At 33.2% G+C, this 19,912-nt stretch overlaps 1 protein-coding gene across 1 annotated transcript in view; it reads left to right on the forward strand.

Moving 5' to 3' along the window:
- Nucleotides 1-19,912, forward strand: part of LOC139503835 (uncharacterized) — an 86,599-nt gene that overhangs the window by 63,991 nt on the left and 2,696 nt on the right. The window contains exon 14 of the mRNA XM_071293776.1: nucleotides 18,836-19,074. Coding sequence (XP_071149877.1) covers nucleotides 18,836-19,074 — 239 coding nt within the window. The remainder of the gene's footprint in view (nucleotides 1-18,835; nucleotides 19,075-19,912) is intronic.

Below are 19,912 nucleotides of genomic sequence, written 5' to 3' on the forward strand. Positions count from 1 at the left end.
ATTGAGGAGACATCACGTGACGCGGGTTTATATTAGGAAAAACTTAGTCTTTTAATTTCTTTTTAGGTCGGGACCTTGAACAGACAACAAGTCTAGAGATGGAATGTACACAATGTAATTTCTTTTGTCATTGTAGGAAATTGACATTTTGATCACAGTTCAACAGCAGTGCATGTTTTGGATTTAATCGATCCGGTGTAACTTTAAAACACATTTAATGATTATTTTTTGATAATGTCCATTTTTCAGCACCTGTTTGTAACACAGATTAGTATTTCAATCTCGGAGCGGACATTTTATTGTAGGTTTTTACTGAGATTGACGGACCTAGCAAGCGATTTTTACTGCATTGCCATTTCTTTTTTCTAGGAAAAGTCTTGAGAGATATCTGCAAAAAGTTTTTTTATGAACCTTCAGTACATGTATGCCCTGCTGACTGCAAATTTTCAGGTCGATTGGACTTGTAGTTTCAGAGAATATGTGGATTGTTTTTCAGAAGAGACGTAAGAACAATAATAAAATAAAAATGTTCTTGAATAATTGAGAGTTTGTTCCTTCAATAAACTGTCATAAATAAACAGTCATGCATATTGATTGATTGATTAGTTGGTTGATTGATTGGTTGGTTGGTTGGTTGGTTGGTTGGTTGATTAAACACGTTTGATAGGGTCACTTAGAACAAGGGGAAAAAGACCTCAAGAGACCTTGCATCCCGTATTAAACGCATGACACGGAAACATACATTAAGTGATTGATTGGTTGGTTGGTTGGTTGGTTGGTTGGTTGGTTAAACACGTTGGTTAAACATGTTGGTTTAACACGTTGGTTAAACACGTTGGCTGGTTAAACACGTTTGATAGGCTCAATTTAAACAAGCGAAAAAAAAACATCTTGGATCCCGTATTTAACACATGAAACGGAAACATGCATTGATTTATTTATTGGTTGGTTGGTTGGTTGGTTGGTTGGTTAAACACGTTGGTTAAACATGTCGGTTAAACACGTAGTTTAAACACGTTGGCTGGTTAAACACGTTTGATAGGCTCAATTTTAACAAACGAAAAAAAAACATCTCGGATCCCGTTTTTAACACATGAAACGGAAACATGCATTGATTGATTGATTGGTTGTTTGGTTGGTTGGTTAAACACGTTGGTTAAACACATTAGTTCGGCTTAGCAGGGTGAAATTTAAAAGCGCATAAACTATACGATACAATATGAAAAAAATCTAAGCGACATATTGCGAAACAAACATTTATCGCAAGAACAAAATTTGGCGGAAGAAAAAAAAAAAAAATAATAATAAATATAAATCAATTGCTTTAAAAAAGCAATTGTAGGGGGTCTTTCCCCCTGTAAAATTAATTGAATTGGGGGGGGGGGGGTTTGTTTGTTTGTTTGTTCGTTTCTGTATGGGGTCTATATTATTGTTACCGGAGACGTTTCATGTTTAGTTTGGAAAGTTTTTCTTTTATTTTAGGTACAGCGCGCGCGCCACATCACGTGACACGGGTTTATAATAACGAAAAGATAGTCTTTTTATTTCTTTTTAGGTGGGGACGTTAAACAGACAACATCTATAGAGATGGAATGTACACAATGTAATTTCTTTTGTCATTGTAGGAAATTGACAGTTTGATGACAGTTCACAAGCAGTGCATGTTTTGGATTTAATTGATCCGGTGTAACTTTAAAACACATTTATTGATTATTTTCTGATAATGTACATTTTTCAGCACCTGTTTGTAACACAGATTAGTATTTCAAACTCGGAGCGGACATTTTATTGTAGGTTTTTACTGAGATTAACGGACCTAGCAAGCGATTTTTACGGCATTGCCATTTCTTTTCTCTAGGAAAAGCTTTGAGAGATATCTGCACCAAGTTTTTTTATAAACGTTTAGTACATGTATGCCCTGCTGACTGCAAATTTTGAGGTCGATTGTACTTGTAGTTTCAGAGAACATGTGGATTTTTTTTTTCAGAAGTGACGTAAGAACAATATTAAATTTAAATTTTTCTTGAATAATTGAGAGTTTGTTCCTTCAATAAACTGTCATGATTAAACAGTCATACAGATTGATTGATTGATTGATTGATTGATTGATTGATTGATTGATTGATTGATTGATTGATTGATTGATTAGTTGGTTAGTTGGTTGGTTGGTTGGTTGGTTAAACACGTTGGATAGGGTCAATTGAAACACGGAAAAAGAAACAAAGAAGATCTTGGACCCTATATTAAACACATGAGACGGAAACATGATTGATTGATCATGATCATGATTAATTGATTAATTGATTAGTTGGTTGGTTGGTTGGTTGGTTGGTTAAACACGTTGGATAGGGTCAATTGAAACACGGAAAAAGAAACAAAGAAGATCTTGGACCCTATATTAAACACATGAGACGGAAACATGATTGATTGATCATGATCATGATTGATTGATTGATTGATTGATTGATTGATTGATTAGTTGGTTGGTTGGTTGGTTGGTTGGTTGGTTAAACACGTTGGATAGGGTCAATTGAAACACGGAAAAAGACACAAAGAAGATCTTGGACCTTTATTAAACACATGAGACGGAAACATGATTGGTTGATCATGATCATGATTAATTGATTGATTGATTGATTGATTGGTTGGTTGGTTGGTTGGTTGGTTGAACCCTATAAGAAACACATGAGACGGAAACATGATTGATTGATTGATCATGATCATTATTGGTTGATTGATCATGATCATGATTGATTGATTGATTGATTGATTGGTTGGTTGGTTGGTTGGTATGTTGGTTGGTTGGTTGGTTGAAATTCAAACACACATAAAACTGTTTAAATAGTGCCAAAACCACATAATTTGATGACCTTGACCTTTGACCTTGTAACCTTCGTCAAGGTCATTGCTCCACAAGGTCATTGCAAAAGACCCTATGGGTCAAGGACCTTTTGTTTAAGAGTTTTGCCTAAAAATGGCTTTTTAAAAACCATCGATGGGAGTTATGTCCCTTACATGATGGTAAAATCAATATAGTCATAATGTAAAAAAGTTGCCCCTTGAAGTACCAAGCATTTTTCACTGCTTATTTTTTTTGTATCTATAACCGTTCAAGAGTTATAGGGAAATCAAAGACATATGAAAATCTAAAATATGACCTTGACCTTTGACCTTGACCTAATTTTCTAAGTTTGGAATCAGGGGACTCAAATAAAAACATTCCAGGGTTATACGGTTAACGGTTTATGAGTTAAAAAAACATACCGACAAATTTATTCCGTAAAGATAGATAACTCCTATAAAATTTCTTCGAATCGCTTCGATCCAAATACGCCAAAAATTACTGAGGATGTAACGAACAATTTGTAAAATGAATTTTGTCGATATCTTTTTTGGTTACGAAGGAGATGCACACAGATGATAAACAGTGAATAGGGAGATAACTCTTACAAAGAAAATGGTTTGGCTTAGCAGGGTGAAATTTAAAAGCGCATAAACTATACGATACAATATGAGAAATATTTAAGCGACATATTGCGAAACAAACATTTATCGCAAGAACAAAATTTGGCGGAAAAAAAAAAAAAATAATAATAATCAGAACAAATGCAATAGGCTTTCCACAGAAAAGTGGAAAGACCTAATAATCAGAACAAATACAATAGGCTTTCCACAGAAAAGTGGAAAGACCTAATAATCAGAAGAAAAACAATAAGTCTTTCCACAGAAAAGTGGAAAGACTTAATAATCAGAAGAAATACAATAGGTTTTTCCACAGAAAAGTGGAAAGACCTAATAATTAAAAACCAATTGTTCAGAGAACAATTGAAGGTCTTTCCACCCGAAACAATGTGTTTTAATATGAAAATTGGTAAAATTAAGTTTTTAATGTCATTTCAATCGTTAAATGATAGCTTATTGTACGCTGATTCCAAAAATAAATGGTTTCTATACTTCTTTTTTATAAAAAAGGGGGATGATTTGTTACTACCGGTTTGAAAAATGATACTTCAGATAATATTTAAATATTTACTTGACACTGATTCCAAAAATATCTGGTTCTATATACTTTTATATTAATAAAGTACCAAAAATAGCTAGTTCCGGTTTACACAAGGTCACTTCCGGTTGTTTTTTTCAAGGTTAAATGGTTTGATACTTTTTACCAAAAAATATCATGGCTTTATCATGTATACATGTAAAGCAAAGGTCAAAATCTAAACGTCAAATTAAGCTATGACCTTGAGATCAATTTCAAGGTCATAAATCAAGGACCTCAAATCAAAAGACTACAGGTCTTAATTATATTTGGTTAATCAGTTATATCACCATTAGCGTATTTTTAAATACAAGAGGGGAGAAAACTCACATTTACATTCAACGTACCCTTGCAATAAAAATTTACGTGTTACGACATGTCGCAACTTACAATTAAGAAAATATGATTTGTCGATATCTTATACGGTTTCATGAAATGAGTGGAAATAAGCCAAATTAAAAAAAATAGAATATGACCTTGACGTTGGACCTTGATCTAATTTTCATTTTTTTGGACCAAGGACCTCAAATCTAAAGATCCTAGGTCTCTATCACTTATTGTTTATATGCTAGAAATGCACTTATATCAAATGCATAAGGGGAAATAACTTTCATATGGAGCATTCAAATCGCTTCAGTCAAAATAGGACAAATCATGCGAAAGATATAACGAGCAATTTTGTAAAATAAATTTCTCGTAATCTTTTATGGTTGCGAAGGAGTTGTGGACACAAGGAAAACAGTGTTTGTGGAGATAACTCCTACAAAGAAAAGTATTCGGTTACCCAGGGTAAATTTCAAAAGCGCATACACTGTTCGATATCATATACCAAACATCTTAGCGACATATTGCGAAACAAATGTTTATCGCAAGAACAAAATTAGGCGGAAGAAGAAAAAAAATAATAATCAGAAGAAAAGCAATAGGTCTTTGCACAGAAAGTGGAAAGACCTAATAATAATAATATTATTCAGAACAAAAACAATAAGTCTTTCCACAGAAAAGTGGAAAGACTTAATGATAATAATAATCAGAACAAAAACAATAAGTCTTTCCACAGAAAAGTGGAAAGACTTAATGATAATAATAATCAGAACAAAAACAATAGTCTTTCTACAGAAAAGGGGAAAGAATCAATTAAACAAATCATCTTTCCAGTTAATTGTAAACAATTTGTGCTTTTTATTCAGGTCAATCCACAATAAAGCTGTATATAAACTGTACAGCTTCAAAACTGTAAATAAACTGTACATCTGTAAAACCATAATAAGTAAAAAATAAAAATAAGGAAACACCCATTAATTGATTTTTATCAAAATAATTATGACATCCGACAAAGGTAAACATGCATTGCATGTTAAAATCTACCTCCTTCTTTTCCACCATAATAACGAAAACTGTTATAACAAAATTGCAACAAAAACTAAACCCTTGGGTGATTTATTAGTAGTTTGAACGCTTTTTTGATAAGGTTAAGTGTTTAATACTTTTCAATTTTGTGCTTGTTTGGCTAAATATTTGTTTTGATCTGAGCATCACTGATGGGTCTTGTGTAGACGAAACAAGCGTCTCGCTTATTACATTTTAAGCCTGGTACATTTGATTACTAATTAGTCTTTTTTATAAATTTATGGCAAACCATGATGGACATTTAAAACTGTAAATATACACATGGAAAAAAGTATTGCAACATCAAATTTAAATTCAAATTAACAAAACACTTTTAATTTTTTTGTTCAATAATTTGTTGAAATAGAACTAGTTAAACATTATTTAAATATCACCTGAGTTTAATCAATAAATATCGACTCTATCAGTTCTTATCTGCACATGCAGCTGCTGTACTCGTAAACACTAAAACATCTGTTTGTATACTCATTGTTTTCAACACTTAAAATAAACAAGTTTATAAATTTATGTTATTGACACCTTGTAATTGGTCATCAACAACTCATAACTGCAGCAAGATAGCAGATATCCAGCATGAGGGAAGCAGGTATATCGCTGTGATAATTGCACGTATTGTTGGTTATTACCATACCACTAAAAGTCGTTTTCAGAATAAAAATCAGGCAAGAAACAATGTTAAAGACCTTTCGAGGTCAAGAAGACCCCCTATAATATCTGCTAAAGAAAATAAAGCATAATGAAGGTTGGTCAGAAGGAAACCCATTGCAAACAATACAATCCTTAACAGAGAAGGATGACCATACAGGAGCCTTTAAACAAAAACTGTTCGAGATCGGCTCATCGATACTGGTTATCGTGTGAAAATACCATTTCGGGGACCTTTGCATACGATCAGACACACAGATACCCGTATCCAATATAGTGCAGAGCTCACCAAAGTTGGAAATTAGCGTCGTGGAGGAAGATCCAATGTTCCAATGGAATTCAGTTTATGTTCCTTGGCCCAATCGTAGCCCGAATTTGAACCATATCGAGCATATATGGGACATTATTTGGCGTAAAGTGCACGAAAGGACACCCCAGTTCAAACAAGTCATGAAATAAACAATACCCATTGTCAAGAATGATATTGCTAGCTTAGCAACAAATTATTCGACTTATGGCAGGAATCAGAAGACGTTAAGATGCGGTTATCTTTAATAAAGCTACACCTGTTATTTCTTATACTTACACCAAGTCTATTGCATCAAAGATTTTCAACTACAAGAGAGTTTTAGAGGCTTTTAACCTTAAAGATACAAAATCTAAGCCTCCGGATTGCTCATGTGCATCTTCTCAATATCTAGTAATTATAGTCCAGCTGGTCATATCATTACTGGTGACATTGGTATTGTTACCAATGAACAACTAAGAGAGTAGCTAGCCAAGGGACCAAAGTATAGATTCCCCCAGCCGATCAACTGGAAAAAGAATTTCAAATTACTGATGGATGCAGTTGAGGACTATGCAAGAAAATGGATAAAGCGCGAACCAGACGAACCCGAACTGGACACTTTGTCTGAATGGATCAAAGCTATTCGATCATGCATTCAGAGGCGCATACAAAAACTAAGATGTAATATGAGTACAAGAGTTTCTAACCCTTTCAAGAATCCGGAGGTTGTAGATGCTTTATTCTCTTTGCATGACAAAAATGTCGTTGTCCGGCAGATCAAGCCTCCAATGATATTGTCTTCATATGTAAAAACTAGGGATGTCAAAAGATCTGAAATTTAATACTCGGATACTCGGTCATGATACTCGAGTACTCGCAAGTACTCGAACGAATCTTAAAAGACTGAGACTATTATACTAATATTATAATAGTCTAAGATGGACTAACGTACTAGTCTACAAACACAGCTTGGTCCTCTGGTTTTTTTTAAGTGTGTGTCAATTGAACAATGATTTACCGACCGCCGTTTCTACAAATAACATATCATAATAGCAATTTTTGATTGTGTACGTGTTCATGAACCAAATTACAATAAAATCAAAAAATATTTGCATATAAAGTCCGACAGAGTAAACAATTTATGTATCATCTGTTATAATAAAACTTGTCCATTAATTTGTCACAACAATATTGGACTTCAAATGAATTGTGCCTTTCATTAATGCCCAGTCTTACTTCTTTTCTCGGTTTTGTTTGCACTGTCGTTTGTCTGATTTTCTTTTAATTTTAGCCAGTTCGTTGTCTTTATTTTCGATTTTTTGGTTTGAATATCGCTCTCGTACTTTTGCCTATCTTTAAATTGTACATTAAAAAAATTTGGTGCCTTTTATAGCTTGTTGTTTGGTGTGAGCCAAGGCTCTGTGTTGAAGTCCGTACCTTGACCTATAATGGTTTACTTATATAAATTGTTATTTGGATGGAGAGTTGTTGCATTGGCACTCATACCACATCTTCCTATATCTATAGATAAGTTTCAAATACAGAGTAATTAAATTGATTTTGATGTACATTTTATACCAATCACGTTTACATATAATTCGTGATTAACGAACAAAGGTACGTGTTTACGGCTTGTGATGAGTTGATTATTAATCCATGAAAGTGTTGATCCGTGTACAAACACCGTTAAAAATGTCTCTCATCAGTTAAGTATGATTCACCGTAGGTCACTTTGATATTGTTCTTGTTTAAAAATATGATCTGGTAAACAATATCAGACGAAAGACTATTTGACTTTTTATTTTTGTAATAAGTTGAAGTAGTGCACATGAATACATTCCCTTGAAAGGAATGGAGTTGCTGGTACTACTATAACACATAGTATCCTCACGATAAACATTTATGTTGTAAATAGATTTATTTTAGTATTTAGAAGGGGATATTTCACGGAACTAAAAAGAGTGGAAACATGAAGAGAAATATCTAAAGATTTATAACACGCAAACGAGTATCCGAGTACTAAAACAGTACTCGAGTACTCGGCCTTCCAAACGAGTACCCGAGTACTCGAGTACTCGTTGCCATCCCTAAAAACCATTATTTGCAATGTCTCACTACAGAGCTTGGAATTGATAAAACTACTAGTAATCCTACATATTCTTTAACATCATTTACCAAGGATGAAATTTTACAAAATCATAAATCTGTCCTTCTTTCTTTTGGTATCAACATCAAAGAAAACGACGAAAACTTGCCCTCATTATACTGGATACCTAAATTACACAAAACTCCATATAAAGAACGATACATAGCTGGGTCTTCAAAATGTTCGACTATACATCTTTCTGAAGTATTGACTACTATTCTTTCTACAGTTAAAGATGGGCTTCAAAAATATTGTGAGGAGATATATTCTACCAGTGGTGTTAACCAGATGTGGATTCTCAAAAATTCGAAAGATCTACTGCTTAACCTTCGATTACAATCTTTGCAATTTTGCAGCAACATAAAAACTTTTGATTTTTCTACGCTATATACTACTATTCCCCATGCTCAGTTGAAAGATCGACTTCACCATCTCATAAAACAGAGCTTTTTCTATAAAAATGGGAATCGTAGATACAAATTTCTTGTTTTGGATACAATAATTCATATTTTGTGAAGAATCCCACTGAATCTTCCAGAAAATATACTGAAGATGATATTATTAAAATGCTGGACTTTTTGATCGACAATATATTTGTTGAGTTTGGAGGATTTATATTTCAACAGACAGTCGGTATTCCAATGGGTACTAATTGTGCACCCCTGTTGGCTGATTTGTTTTTGTATTCGTATGAAGCAGAATTTATTCAGAACCTTCTAAAAGACAAAAAGAAAAAGCACCTTGCGAAATTCTTTAATTTTACTTTCCGATATATTGATGATGTTTTATCATTGAACAACCCATACTTCAGCCAATACTAACATCTCATATATCCCAGTGAACTTGAAATTAAGGATTTTGCTGATACTAGAAGGACTGCTTCATACCTTGATCTTTTCCTCAATATTGACGTAGATGAACGACTTCACACGAACATCTATGATAAACGGGACGATTTCAACTTCCCAATTATCAATTTCCCATTTCTCAGCAGTAACATACCCTCTGCCCCTCCGTATGGTGTTTACATATCACAATTGATACGTTATTCACGTGATTGTTCACACTATACGGACTTCATATACAGGAGTGTGCTCCTTACGCAGAAACTGCTCCAACAAAGTTATGAGGAGGACAGATTAAAATTGACACTCCGTAAATTTTATGGACACCATCACGAATTGGTGGATCCATATGATGTCTCTTTAACCAAACTAGCTAAGGACATTTTTACCACATGGTAGATTGTGGTTTGTCATTATGTCGTCTAATCTTTTAATTACTAAACGTGACTTATTCCCGATTGTGACTGTTTTGCTGAATGTGAATTCACATTACTATAAGACGTGTTTCTGTACTTGTTTATACCAAATTCATGTATTTAGTTTACATGTTTAATGTTATATTTGTAATTCTCATCGGATTTTGTCAAATGTGTTGACGTCTTTTTATTATATTTAGGTGTTACGGATAGAAAAATTAATCACCGCCTCTTTATTAATTATATTAAATTTTGTACGATTATTTACGTTTGAAGTTGGATTCATAATAAACTGGACATATATATATTACAGTTAATTGCTATTAATAAGTATTGCAATATGCATTTTGTTTAAATGAATTATCAATATTTAGTTCTAATACAATCTTAAATCAATCCTAATTCTATCTCACTTTTGAATGATAGTTTTTCATATGTGACGTCATGCTGTTTCTAAATTTCATAAATTCCAATGTGGCATAACGTTTGGGCCTTTTCGCCATCGTATGTGACGTCACATTTTTTTTAATTACGTTGACGCCTGGACTGATTCGGGTGTGTCTATTTTGTGATAAACTTAGCATTATGTATTCGGGTTTAGTTTTCTGTAATTAGTTAATACTTCAGTTTCATTATGTATATCTCTTCCATATTCATTTGTTAAAATTTACTATTTGCATTATAGCATTAAGTGTTCTATATAATAAGGATGTTCTTATCCCGTGCATAAAAACAATGCCATATTTGGCAAAACCTTTTCAACTTTTGATCTTCAGTGCTGTACAACTTTTTACCTTTTTCACTTTCGATCTTTTATATCAGGGCGTTATGTATTCGGGTTTAGTTTTCTGTAATTAGTTTATACTTCAGTTTCTTTATGTATATCTCTTTCATATTCATTTGATAAAATTTACTGTTTGCAATAGCATGAATTGTTCTATATAATAAGAATGTTCTTATCCCGGTCATAAAAACAATGCCGTATTTGGCGAAATCTTTTCAACTTTTGATCTTCAGGGCTGTACAACTTTGTACTTTTTTCACTTTCGATCTTTTATATCTGGGCGTCACTGGTGAGTCTTGTGTGGACAAGGCGCGTTTTTGCCGTATTTAATTTTAAACATGATGCTTTTTGTTATCTATTAATCATGTTTTTCTTTGTCTAATATGTTCTCCTATTTATTTGTATTGTAGTCCTGTAATATTATGTTGTCATTTCAATGTTATATTTAACTTTGCCATTAAAGTGCGAGGTTTGGAATGCCACAAAACCAGGTTCAACCCACCACTTTTATTCCCCTTTTAAAAGTGTCCTGTACCAAGTCAGGAAGATGGCCATCGTTATATTATTGTTCGTTTCTGTGTGTGTTGCATTTTAACGTTGAGTCGTTTGTGTTTTCTCTTTTTTTTAGATATTGAGATAAGACGTGGCACGGTACTTGTCTATCCCAAATTCATGTATTTGGTTTTCATGTTATATTTGTTATTCTCGTGGTGTTTTGTCTGATGCTTGGTCCGTTTCTGTGTGTGTTGCGTTTCGGTGTTTTGTCGTTGTTGTCCTCTTATATTTAATGCGTTTCCCTCGGTTTTGGTTTGTTTCCCCGATTTTGTTTTTTGTCCATGGATTTATGAGTTTTGAACAGCGGTATACTACTGTTGCCTTTTTTATCACCACCGGACCGGAATCTCTGCTGGTGGACAATCTGTCCCCGATGATTCTACCAGTCCGGTAGCCTAACAGCATGAAAACTAGTAGAACAAATAATATTATACTGGATGACACGACGCCCAGGATAAAAAGGTGTCAATCGGCTGTTGTCAAGGACACAACAACACCGATTTTATCAGGTGTCCCCAGGATTATCTTAAATGATGTTATGAAAATGACACATTTGTAGTCTTCTGAATCCTCATTGTTATATAAAAATTCAGACAAGTTTGAATATATTCGGCCGCTTACTGTTCAACTTTCAGATATTTTAGATTTCAATGACAACCATCAATATTGCTCTATTTCCAAATGTAACCGTAAAAATTGTAAAACCTGTTATCTTCTTATAACTGATACCCACTTTCAAAGTAATTTAACCACCAACAATTACAATACACATAGCCATGAGGATTTGAATTGCACTGCCTCCAATATTGTTTACGGTATTGAATGTACTCTTTTTGGATTGATCTACGTCGGGGAAACTCGACAAAGACTCAATTTTAGGATGAATGATCATCGGTCTAATGTTAATGATCATAATAACAACAAATTTCTCTGTAAACATTTTACTCAGCCTGACCATTCTATTGTTTCTATGAAAGTCCGGATTAAAGAGCAAATATATCATCCAACAAATGACCCCATATTGAGTACACCATATCGTTTACAAAGAGAAGACTTTTGGATTAGAGAGTTGCGAATAGCCATTCCCTATGGATGCAATGACAAAATTGATGGTGTAGGTATTCTATCTAGTCCCAGGTGTAGTACTGTCAGTACGTTAAAATTAGTTAATACTTCTGCGCGACGAAATAGAAGTCATGGTCACAGAAAATATATACCACCTGCTGTACACACCGTGACAATTGATAGTCTATTAACGTCTGTTCAAAAACCTTTAGGAATTCATCATATTAAAACTAAATTATACTCCATTCCATTGTCAAAACTTTCTTTACTATTTCAAGATGCCAAAAATACTTCCGTTACTGATTCTCGTTCTGTTTTGTATAGATTAGTTGTAATTATCATGGACATTGCTAACCATAGACTATTCAAAACCGTATTGACTACATCCAATAGTGAGGAAAAACGTTACTTTTTTAAGGTAGAATTCGCCAATAAAGGTTTAGATGCTGTAAATATTGGCAATATTTTCCATCAAAAATCTGTACAAAAAACTATACCTGATTACTTCAAAAATAAAGCTACACCTGTTATTTCTTATACTTACACCAAGTCTATTGCATCAAAGATTTTCAACCACAAGAGAGTTTTAGAGGCTTTTAACCTCAAAGATACAAAATCCAAGCCTCCGGATTGCTCATGTGCATCTTCTCAATACAATTATAGTCCAGCTGGTCATATTATTACTGGTGACCTTAGTATTGTTACCAATGAACAACTAAGAGAGTTTCTAGCCAAGGGACCAAAGTATAGAATTCCCCAGCCCATCAACTGGAAAAAGAATTTCAAGTTACTGATGGATGCAGTTGAGGACTACACATGTATGCAATAAAATGGATAAAGCGCGAACCAGACGAACCCGAACTGGACACTTTGTCTGAATGGATCAAAGCTATTCGATCATGCATTCAGAGGCGCATACAAAAACTAAGATGTAATATGAGTACAAGAGTTTCTAACCCTTTCAAGAATCCGGAGGTTGTAGATGCTTTATCCTCTTTGCATGACAAATATGTCGTATTTCCGGCAGATAAAGCATCCAATAATATTGTCTTCATATGTAAAAAACATTATTTTACCCCCGCTTTAAAAAAGGGGGGTATACTGTTTTACCTCTGTCTGTCCGTCCGTCAGTCCGTCTGTCCGTCCGTCCGTCAGTCAGTCCGTCCCATGAATATTTTTCGTCGCATTTTTCTCAGGAACTACAATACAAGGATTTCTGAAATTTGGTTTCAGGGTTTATCTGAGTCAGCTATACCGTGTGATGCGTTTTCAGATTGATCACTTGAAAACTTCCAGTTTACCGAACACTTGCATATTGTTACACTATTTATTTTTTCGTCGCATTTTTCTCAGGAACTACAATACAAGGATTTCTGAAACTTGGTTTCAGGGTTTATCTAAGTCAGGTATACCGTGTGATGCGTTTTCAGATTGATCACTTGACAACTTCCTGTTTACCGAACACTTGTATGATTTTACACATGATAGCCAAGTTGAAAATTTTCGTCACACTTTTCTCAGGAACTACAATACAAGGATTTCTGAAATTTGGTTTCAGGATTTATATAAGTCAGCTATACCGTGTGATGCGTTTTCAGATTCATCACTCGACAACTTCCTGTTTACCGAACACTTGCATATTTTTACACTATTTATATTATCCACTTGCGGCGGGGGTATCATCAGTGAGCAGTAGCTCGCAGTTTCACTTGTTTGCAATGTCTCACTACGGAGCTTGGAATTCATAAAACTACTGGTAATCCTACATATTATTTAACTTCATTTACCAAGGATGAAATTTTACAAAATCATAAATCTGTCCTTCTTTCTTTTGGTATCAACATCAAAGAAAACGACGAAAACTTGCCCTCATTATACTGGATACCTAAATTACACAAAACTCCATATAAAGAACGATACATAGCTGGGTTTTCAAAATGTTCGACTAAACATCTTTCTAAAGTATTGACTACTATTCTTTCTACAGTTAAAGATGGGCTTCAAAAATATTGTGAGGAGATATATTCTACCAGTGGTGTTAACCAGATGTGGATTCACAAAAAATCGAAAGATCTACTGCTTAACCTTCGATCACAATCTTTGCAATTTTGCAGCAACATAAAAACTTTTGATTTGTCTACGCTATATACTACTATTCCCCATGCTCAGTTGAAAGATCGACTTTACCATCTCATAAAACAGAGCTTTTTCTATAAAAATGGGAATCGTAGATACAAATTTCTTGTTTTTGGATACAATAATTCATATTTTGTGAAGAATCACTGAATCTTCCAGAAAATATACTGAAGATGATATTATTAAAATGCTGGACTTTTTGATCGACAATATATTTGTTGAGTTGGAGGATTTATATTTCAACAGACAGTCGGTATTCCAATGGGTACTAATTGTGCACACCTGCTGGCTGATTTGTTTTTGTATTCGTATGAAGCAGAATTTATTCAGAACCTTCTAAAAGACAAAAAGAAAAAGCACCTTGCGAAATTCTTTAATTTTACTTTCCGATATATTGATGATGTTTTATCATTGAACAACCCATACTTCAGCCAATACTTACATCTCATATATCCCAGTGAACTTGAAATTAAGGATACTACTGATACTAGAAGGACTGCTTCATACCTTGATCTTTTCCTCAATATTGACGTAGATGGACGACTTCATACGAAAATCTATGATAAACGGGACGATTTCAACTTCCCAATTATCAATTTCCCATTTCTCAGCAGTAACATATTCTCTGCCCCTTCGTATGGTGTTTACATATCACAATTGATACGTTATTCACGTGCTTGTTCACACTATACGGACTTCATATACAGGAGTGTGCTCCTTACGCATAAACTGCTCCAACAAAGTTATGAGGAGGACAAATTAAAATTGACACTCCGTAAATTTTATGGACACCATCACGAATTGGTGGATCCATATGATGTCTCTTTAACCAAACTAGCTAAGGACATTTTTACCACATGGTAGATTGTGGTTTGTCATTATGTCGTCTAATCTTTAATTACCAAACGTGACTTATTCCCGATTGTGACTGTTATGCTGAATGTGAATTCGCATTACTATAAGACGTGTTTCTGTACTTGTTTATCCCCAATTCATGTATTTAGTTTACATGTTTAATGTTATATTTTGTAATTCTCATCGGATTTTGTCAAATGTGTTGACGTCTTTTTATTATATTTAGGTGTTACGGATAGAAAAATTAATCACCGCCTCTTTATTAATTATATTAAATTTTGTACGATTATTTACGATTGAAGTTGGATTCATAATAAACTGAACATATATATATTACAGTTAATTGCTATTAATAAGTATTGCAATATGCATTTTGTTTAAATGAATTATCAATATTTAGTTCTAATGCCATCTTAAATCAATCCTAATTCTATCTCACTTTTGAATGATAGTTTTTCATATGTGAAGTCATGCTGTTTCTAAATTTCATAAATTCAAATGTGGCATAACGTTTGTGCCTTTTCGCCATCGTATGTGACGTCACATTTTTTTTAATTACGTTGACGCCTGGACTGATTCGGGTGTGTCTATTTTGTGATAAACTTAGCATTATGTATTCGGGTTAAGTTTTCTGTAATTAGTTAATACTTCAGTTTCATTATGTATATCTCTTTCATATTCATTTGTTAAAATTTACTGTTTGCAATAGCATTAAGTGTTCTATATAATAAGGATGTTCTTATCCCTTGCATAAAAACAATGCCGTATTTGGCAAAACCTTTTCAACTTTTGATCTTCAGTGCTGTACAACTTTGTACCTTTTTCACTTTCGATCTTTTATATCTGGGCGTTATGTATTCGGGTTTAGTTTTCTGTAATTAGTTAATACTTTAGTTTCTTTATGTATATCTCTTTCATATTCATTTGTTAAAATTTACTGTTTGCAATAGCATTAAGTGTTCTATATAATAAGGATGTTCTTATCCCTTGCATAAAAACAATGCCGTATTTGGCAAAACCTTTTCAACTTTTGATCTTCAGTGCTGTACAACTTTGTACCTTTTTCACTTTCGATCTTTTATATCTAGGCGTTATGTATTCGGGTTTAGTTTTCTGTAATTAGTTAATACTTTAGTTTCTTTATGTATATCTCTTTCATATTCATTTGATACAATTTACTGTCTGCAATAGCGTGAATTGTTCTATATAATAAGAATGTTCTTATCCCGGGCATAAAAACAATGCCGTATTTGGCGAAACCTTTTCAACTTTTGATCTTCAGTGCTGTACAACTTTGTACTATTTTCTTTTATATCTGCGCGTCACTGGTGAGTCTTGTGAGTCTTGTGTGGACAAGGCGCGTTTTTGGCGCATTGAATTTTAAACCTGATGCTTTTTGTTATCTATTAATCATGTTTTTCTTTGTCTAATATGTTCTCCTATTTATTTGTATTGTAGTCCTGTAATATTGTGTTGTCATTTCAATGTTATATTTAACTTTGCCATTAAAGTGCGAGGTTGGCATGCCACAAAACCAGGTTCAACCCACCACTTTTATTCCCCTTTAAAAGTGTCCTGTACCAAGTCAGTAAGATGGCCATTGTTATATTATTGTTCGTTTCTGTGTGTGTTGCATTTTAACGTTGAGTCGTTTGTGTTTTCTCTTATTTTTTAGATATTGAGATAAGACGTGGCACGGTACTTGTCTATCCCAAATTCATGTATTTGGTTTTCATGTTATATTTGTTATTCTCGTGGTGTTTTGTCTGATGCTTGGTACGTTTCTGTGTGTGATGCGTTTCGGTGTTGTGTCGTTGTTCTTCTCTTATATTTAATGCGTTTCCCTCGGTTTTGGTTTGTTTCCCCGATTTTGTTTTTTGTCCATGGATTTATGAGTTTCGAACAGCGGTATACTACTGTTGCCTTTATTTATCCATTTGAATGGAAGTTCTAATTCTTTGGCGTATAAAGATCAACCATGATGTGAACAATCATCTAAAAATTAATTTTGAAATGTCTGACATTGTAAAGTTCGACGACAGTAAAAGTTGTAAAATGCATTTTTTTGTACAAAAAAAACACTTCATTTTGTTACAAACAAAGAAGATATCTGGCGGAAGCAAAAATGCTGCAAAAATCAAGATATACTGCCTTCCATGTACATTCAATTATGTTTGCCAAAAACCATTTCAAATCGGGGATGCATCTTAAGGTGCGTTGGCAAGTTAACGACACTTTTGGACTATTCTAAGTGTTTTTCGATCTAAAACGTTAATAAATAGAATCACTTTTGTACTACAACAATGTTCAGCAATACACGATCGAAATAATTTTTAAATATATAAAGCCATTGGCTGGGCACTTAAGTAACTGACTATGTCTGGCTGGTTCCATAATTATGCTTATTACATCGACATTATTATGAATAAATGGAGTTAAAAACGACAAACAGCATCAATAATCAGAAAAAATAATCTACAACAATGCTTTCGAATCTAAAACAGTTAATAATTTTTAAGGACTGATTGTCCTTAATTGCCAATTTTGACTTATGCTTGTATTTTTCTAAAATCCAGAATAAAATTTGAGATAGGTACAAAAAAAGTAAAATCATAAAAATACTGAGAGTGACTTACTCCGAGGAAAATTCAAAAAGGAAAGTTCCTAATCAAATGGGAAAATCCAAAGCTCAAACACATCAAAAGAATGGATAACAACTGTCATACTCCTAATTTGGCAAATGCATTTTCGTATTAAGAAAAAAATGGATAAACCCTTGTTTTTAAGGTAGCTTTACCTCTCAATTGGCAATAAATTCCATTATATTGACAACGATGTGTGAACAAATCATACAGACATTAGCGGTAAAAATGTAAAAAAAAATAGGGGTGCAGCAGTCAACATGTTAACAGCAAACACTTAGATACATGTTCGCTGAATGAACAAATCTGTTACAGTGTCCATTTGATGCTGTCCCATTTGTGGGACCATCACATCTTCTTTTAGTTTAATGTCCCTAAAATGAATTATTAGCAACAAAGTGTCATGCAATAATGTTTTAGAAGTAATTTGTTTAGACATTTTAATTGTCTAAAAATGTTATTTTGACAATTTTCTCGAAAATGTTGGAAGATGATAATGAGGCGAAAGGAATATATTGAAACTCATAATATTAAAATATTATCCTTTATAAAAAAATCTAAAAAAAAACAATGACCAAAACAGTGTATAAACACAAACATCTACAACAATTTCAAATTAACCGAAACTTTGAAACTTGCCAGATATTTCGAATTACTGTGTTTCTAATAACCAGTCTGCATATAATATTGAGATCAGAATTGCGAGACATTTTTTACTTGGAGATCTATAATTTACTAAATTGAATAATATGTAAAAAAAACGTTACAAATTAAAGACAAACAGACAAGATGTACATCACAAATCAAGTGTCAATTTCAAATTTATATAAGATATTAGACATTCTGATTGCATTTAATATATTCCAGTTCACTGGATATAATACATCACATATTAATTAAAGTTACCACACCACAACTACATCCGACTTAAGTGTGTGCGTGTTCCTGAATATTTTATTTTCTCATGTAATATAGCAATACTTTCACTGTTATTAATTTCTAATGCAGGATCACCTGGTGTAACTACAGATGATTTAGACTTGACATTGATTGTGTGTCTACTTCGCAACTTACCTCCGGTGTTAGCACCACCTGCAATGGGATTTGATATGCTAAATTGTGATAATGACAAGAGTGATGGAGCAAACATTGCATGCTTGCAATTTTATCAAAACGTTATTCGTCACCGAACCGAATGTTCATTTTCCAAAATGGACTTTAACACAATTTGGAAAAGATTAGAGCAGGTATTTTTATAAAGCTGATATAACTTTAGAACAAAGTATCGATAATAGTATCTCGTTTACAAGATATGTGAGCCATTGCTATCACTTTGTGTTAGTTATTATTTAAGTTTTTACAAAGCGTTCTTCTTTGAAGCCTCTGAACCAATTCATACAAAAAAATTAACATGTTTAAGTGAATGGTATTTTTGCTATTTACAATGATTACTAGAGAGTTTGCGATTTTGTTCATATTCATCAAATAACTAATAAACTGATTGAAAATGTGTTTAAGTTTGAAAATATAATACATAAATTAGTTTTAGGTTGTAAGCTCAGAATGTTTAGATATGTATATGTTACAGTCAATTTGTATGATCAGGAATTCTGTCGAAATTTAAGAATTATTTTGAAAAATCCTTGAAATAATATAAGTCAATATCAATATTACAAACTATATTTTTTTTTCTGACAAAAAAAAATCAGAAATATACAAGAAAACTGTGTGTCTTAAGTTATCAAAAGCACGGGTTTATGGACAGTTTTCCTCTTTCTCCATTTGAGAAATATTTCCAGTAATGTTGTACTTAACTGTGTTGAACAACACATCAATAAAACAATATTTTAATTTCTATAAGTGCATGTCATCAATTGCATTGTTTCTCTACAAAGTTTCAAATGTACGTCCACGTTTTGAATTTAAATGCACAGATCATGTAATTTGATGTCAGTTTTTTGAACGGCTGTTTTATGTTTTTAATGGTTCAATCAACAAGGATTTTAAACTGTGCATACATGCTACAATAAGTGCAGAAAAACAACTTGAAGGCATGTTCGACAGATGGAACACATTTCGATGGAG

The sequence above is a fragment of the Mytilus edulis genome, chromosome 14, assembly GCF_963676685.1.
Source record: "Mytilus edulis chromosome 14, xbMytEdul2.2, whole genome shotgun sequence".
Lineage (NCBI taxonomy): Eukaryota > Metazoa > Mollusca > Bivalvia > Mytilida > Mytilidae > Mytilus > Mytilus edulis.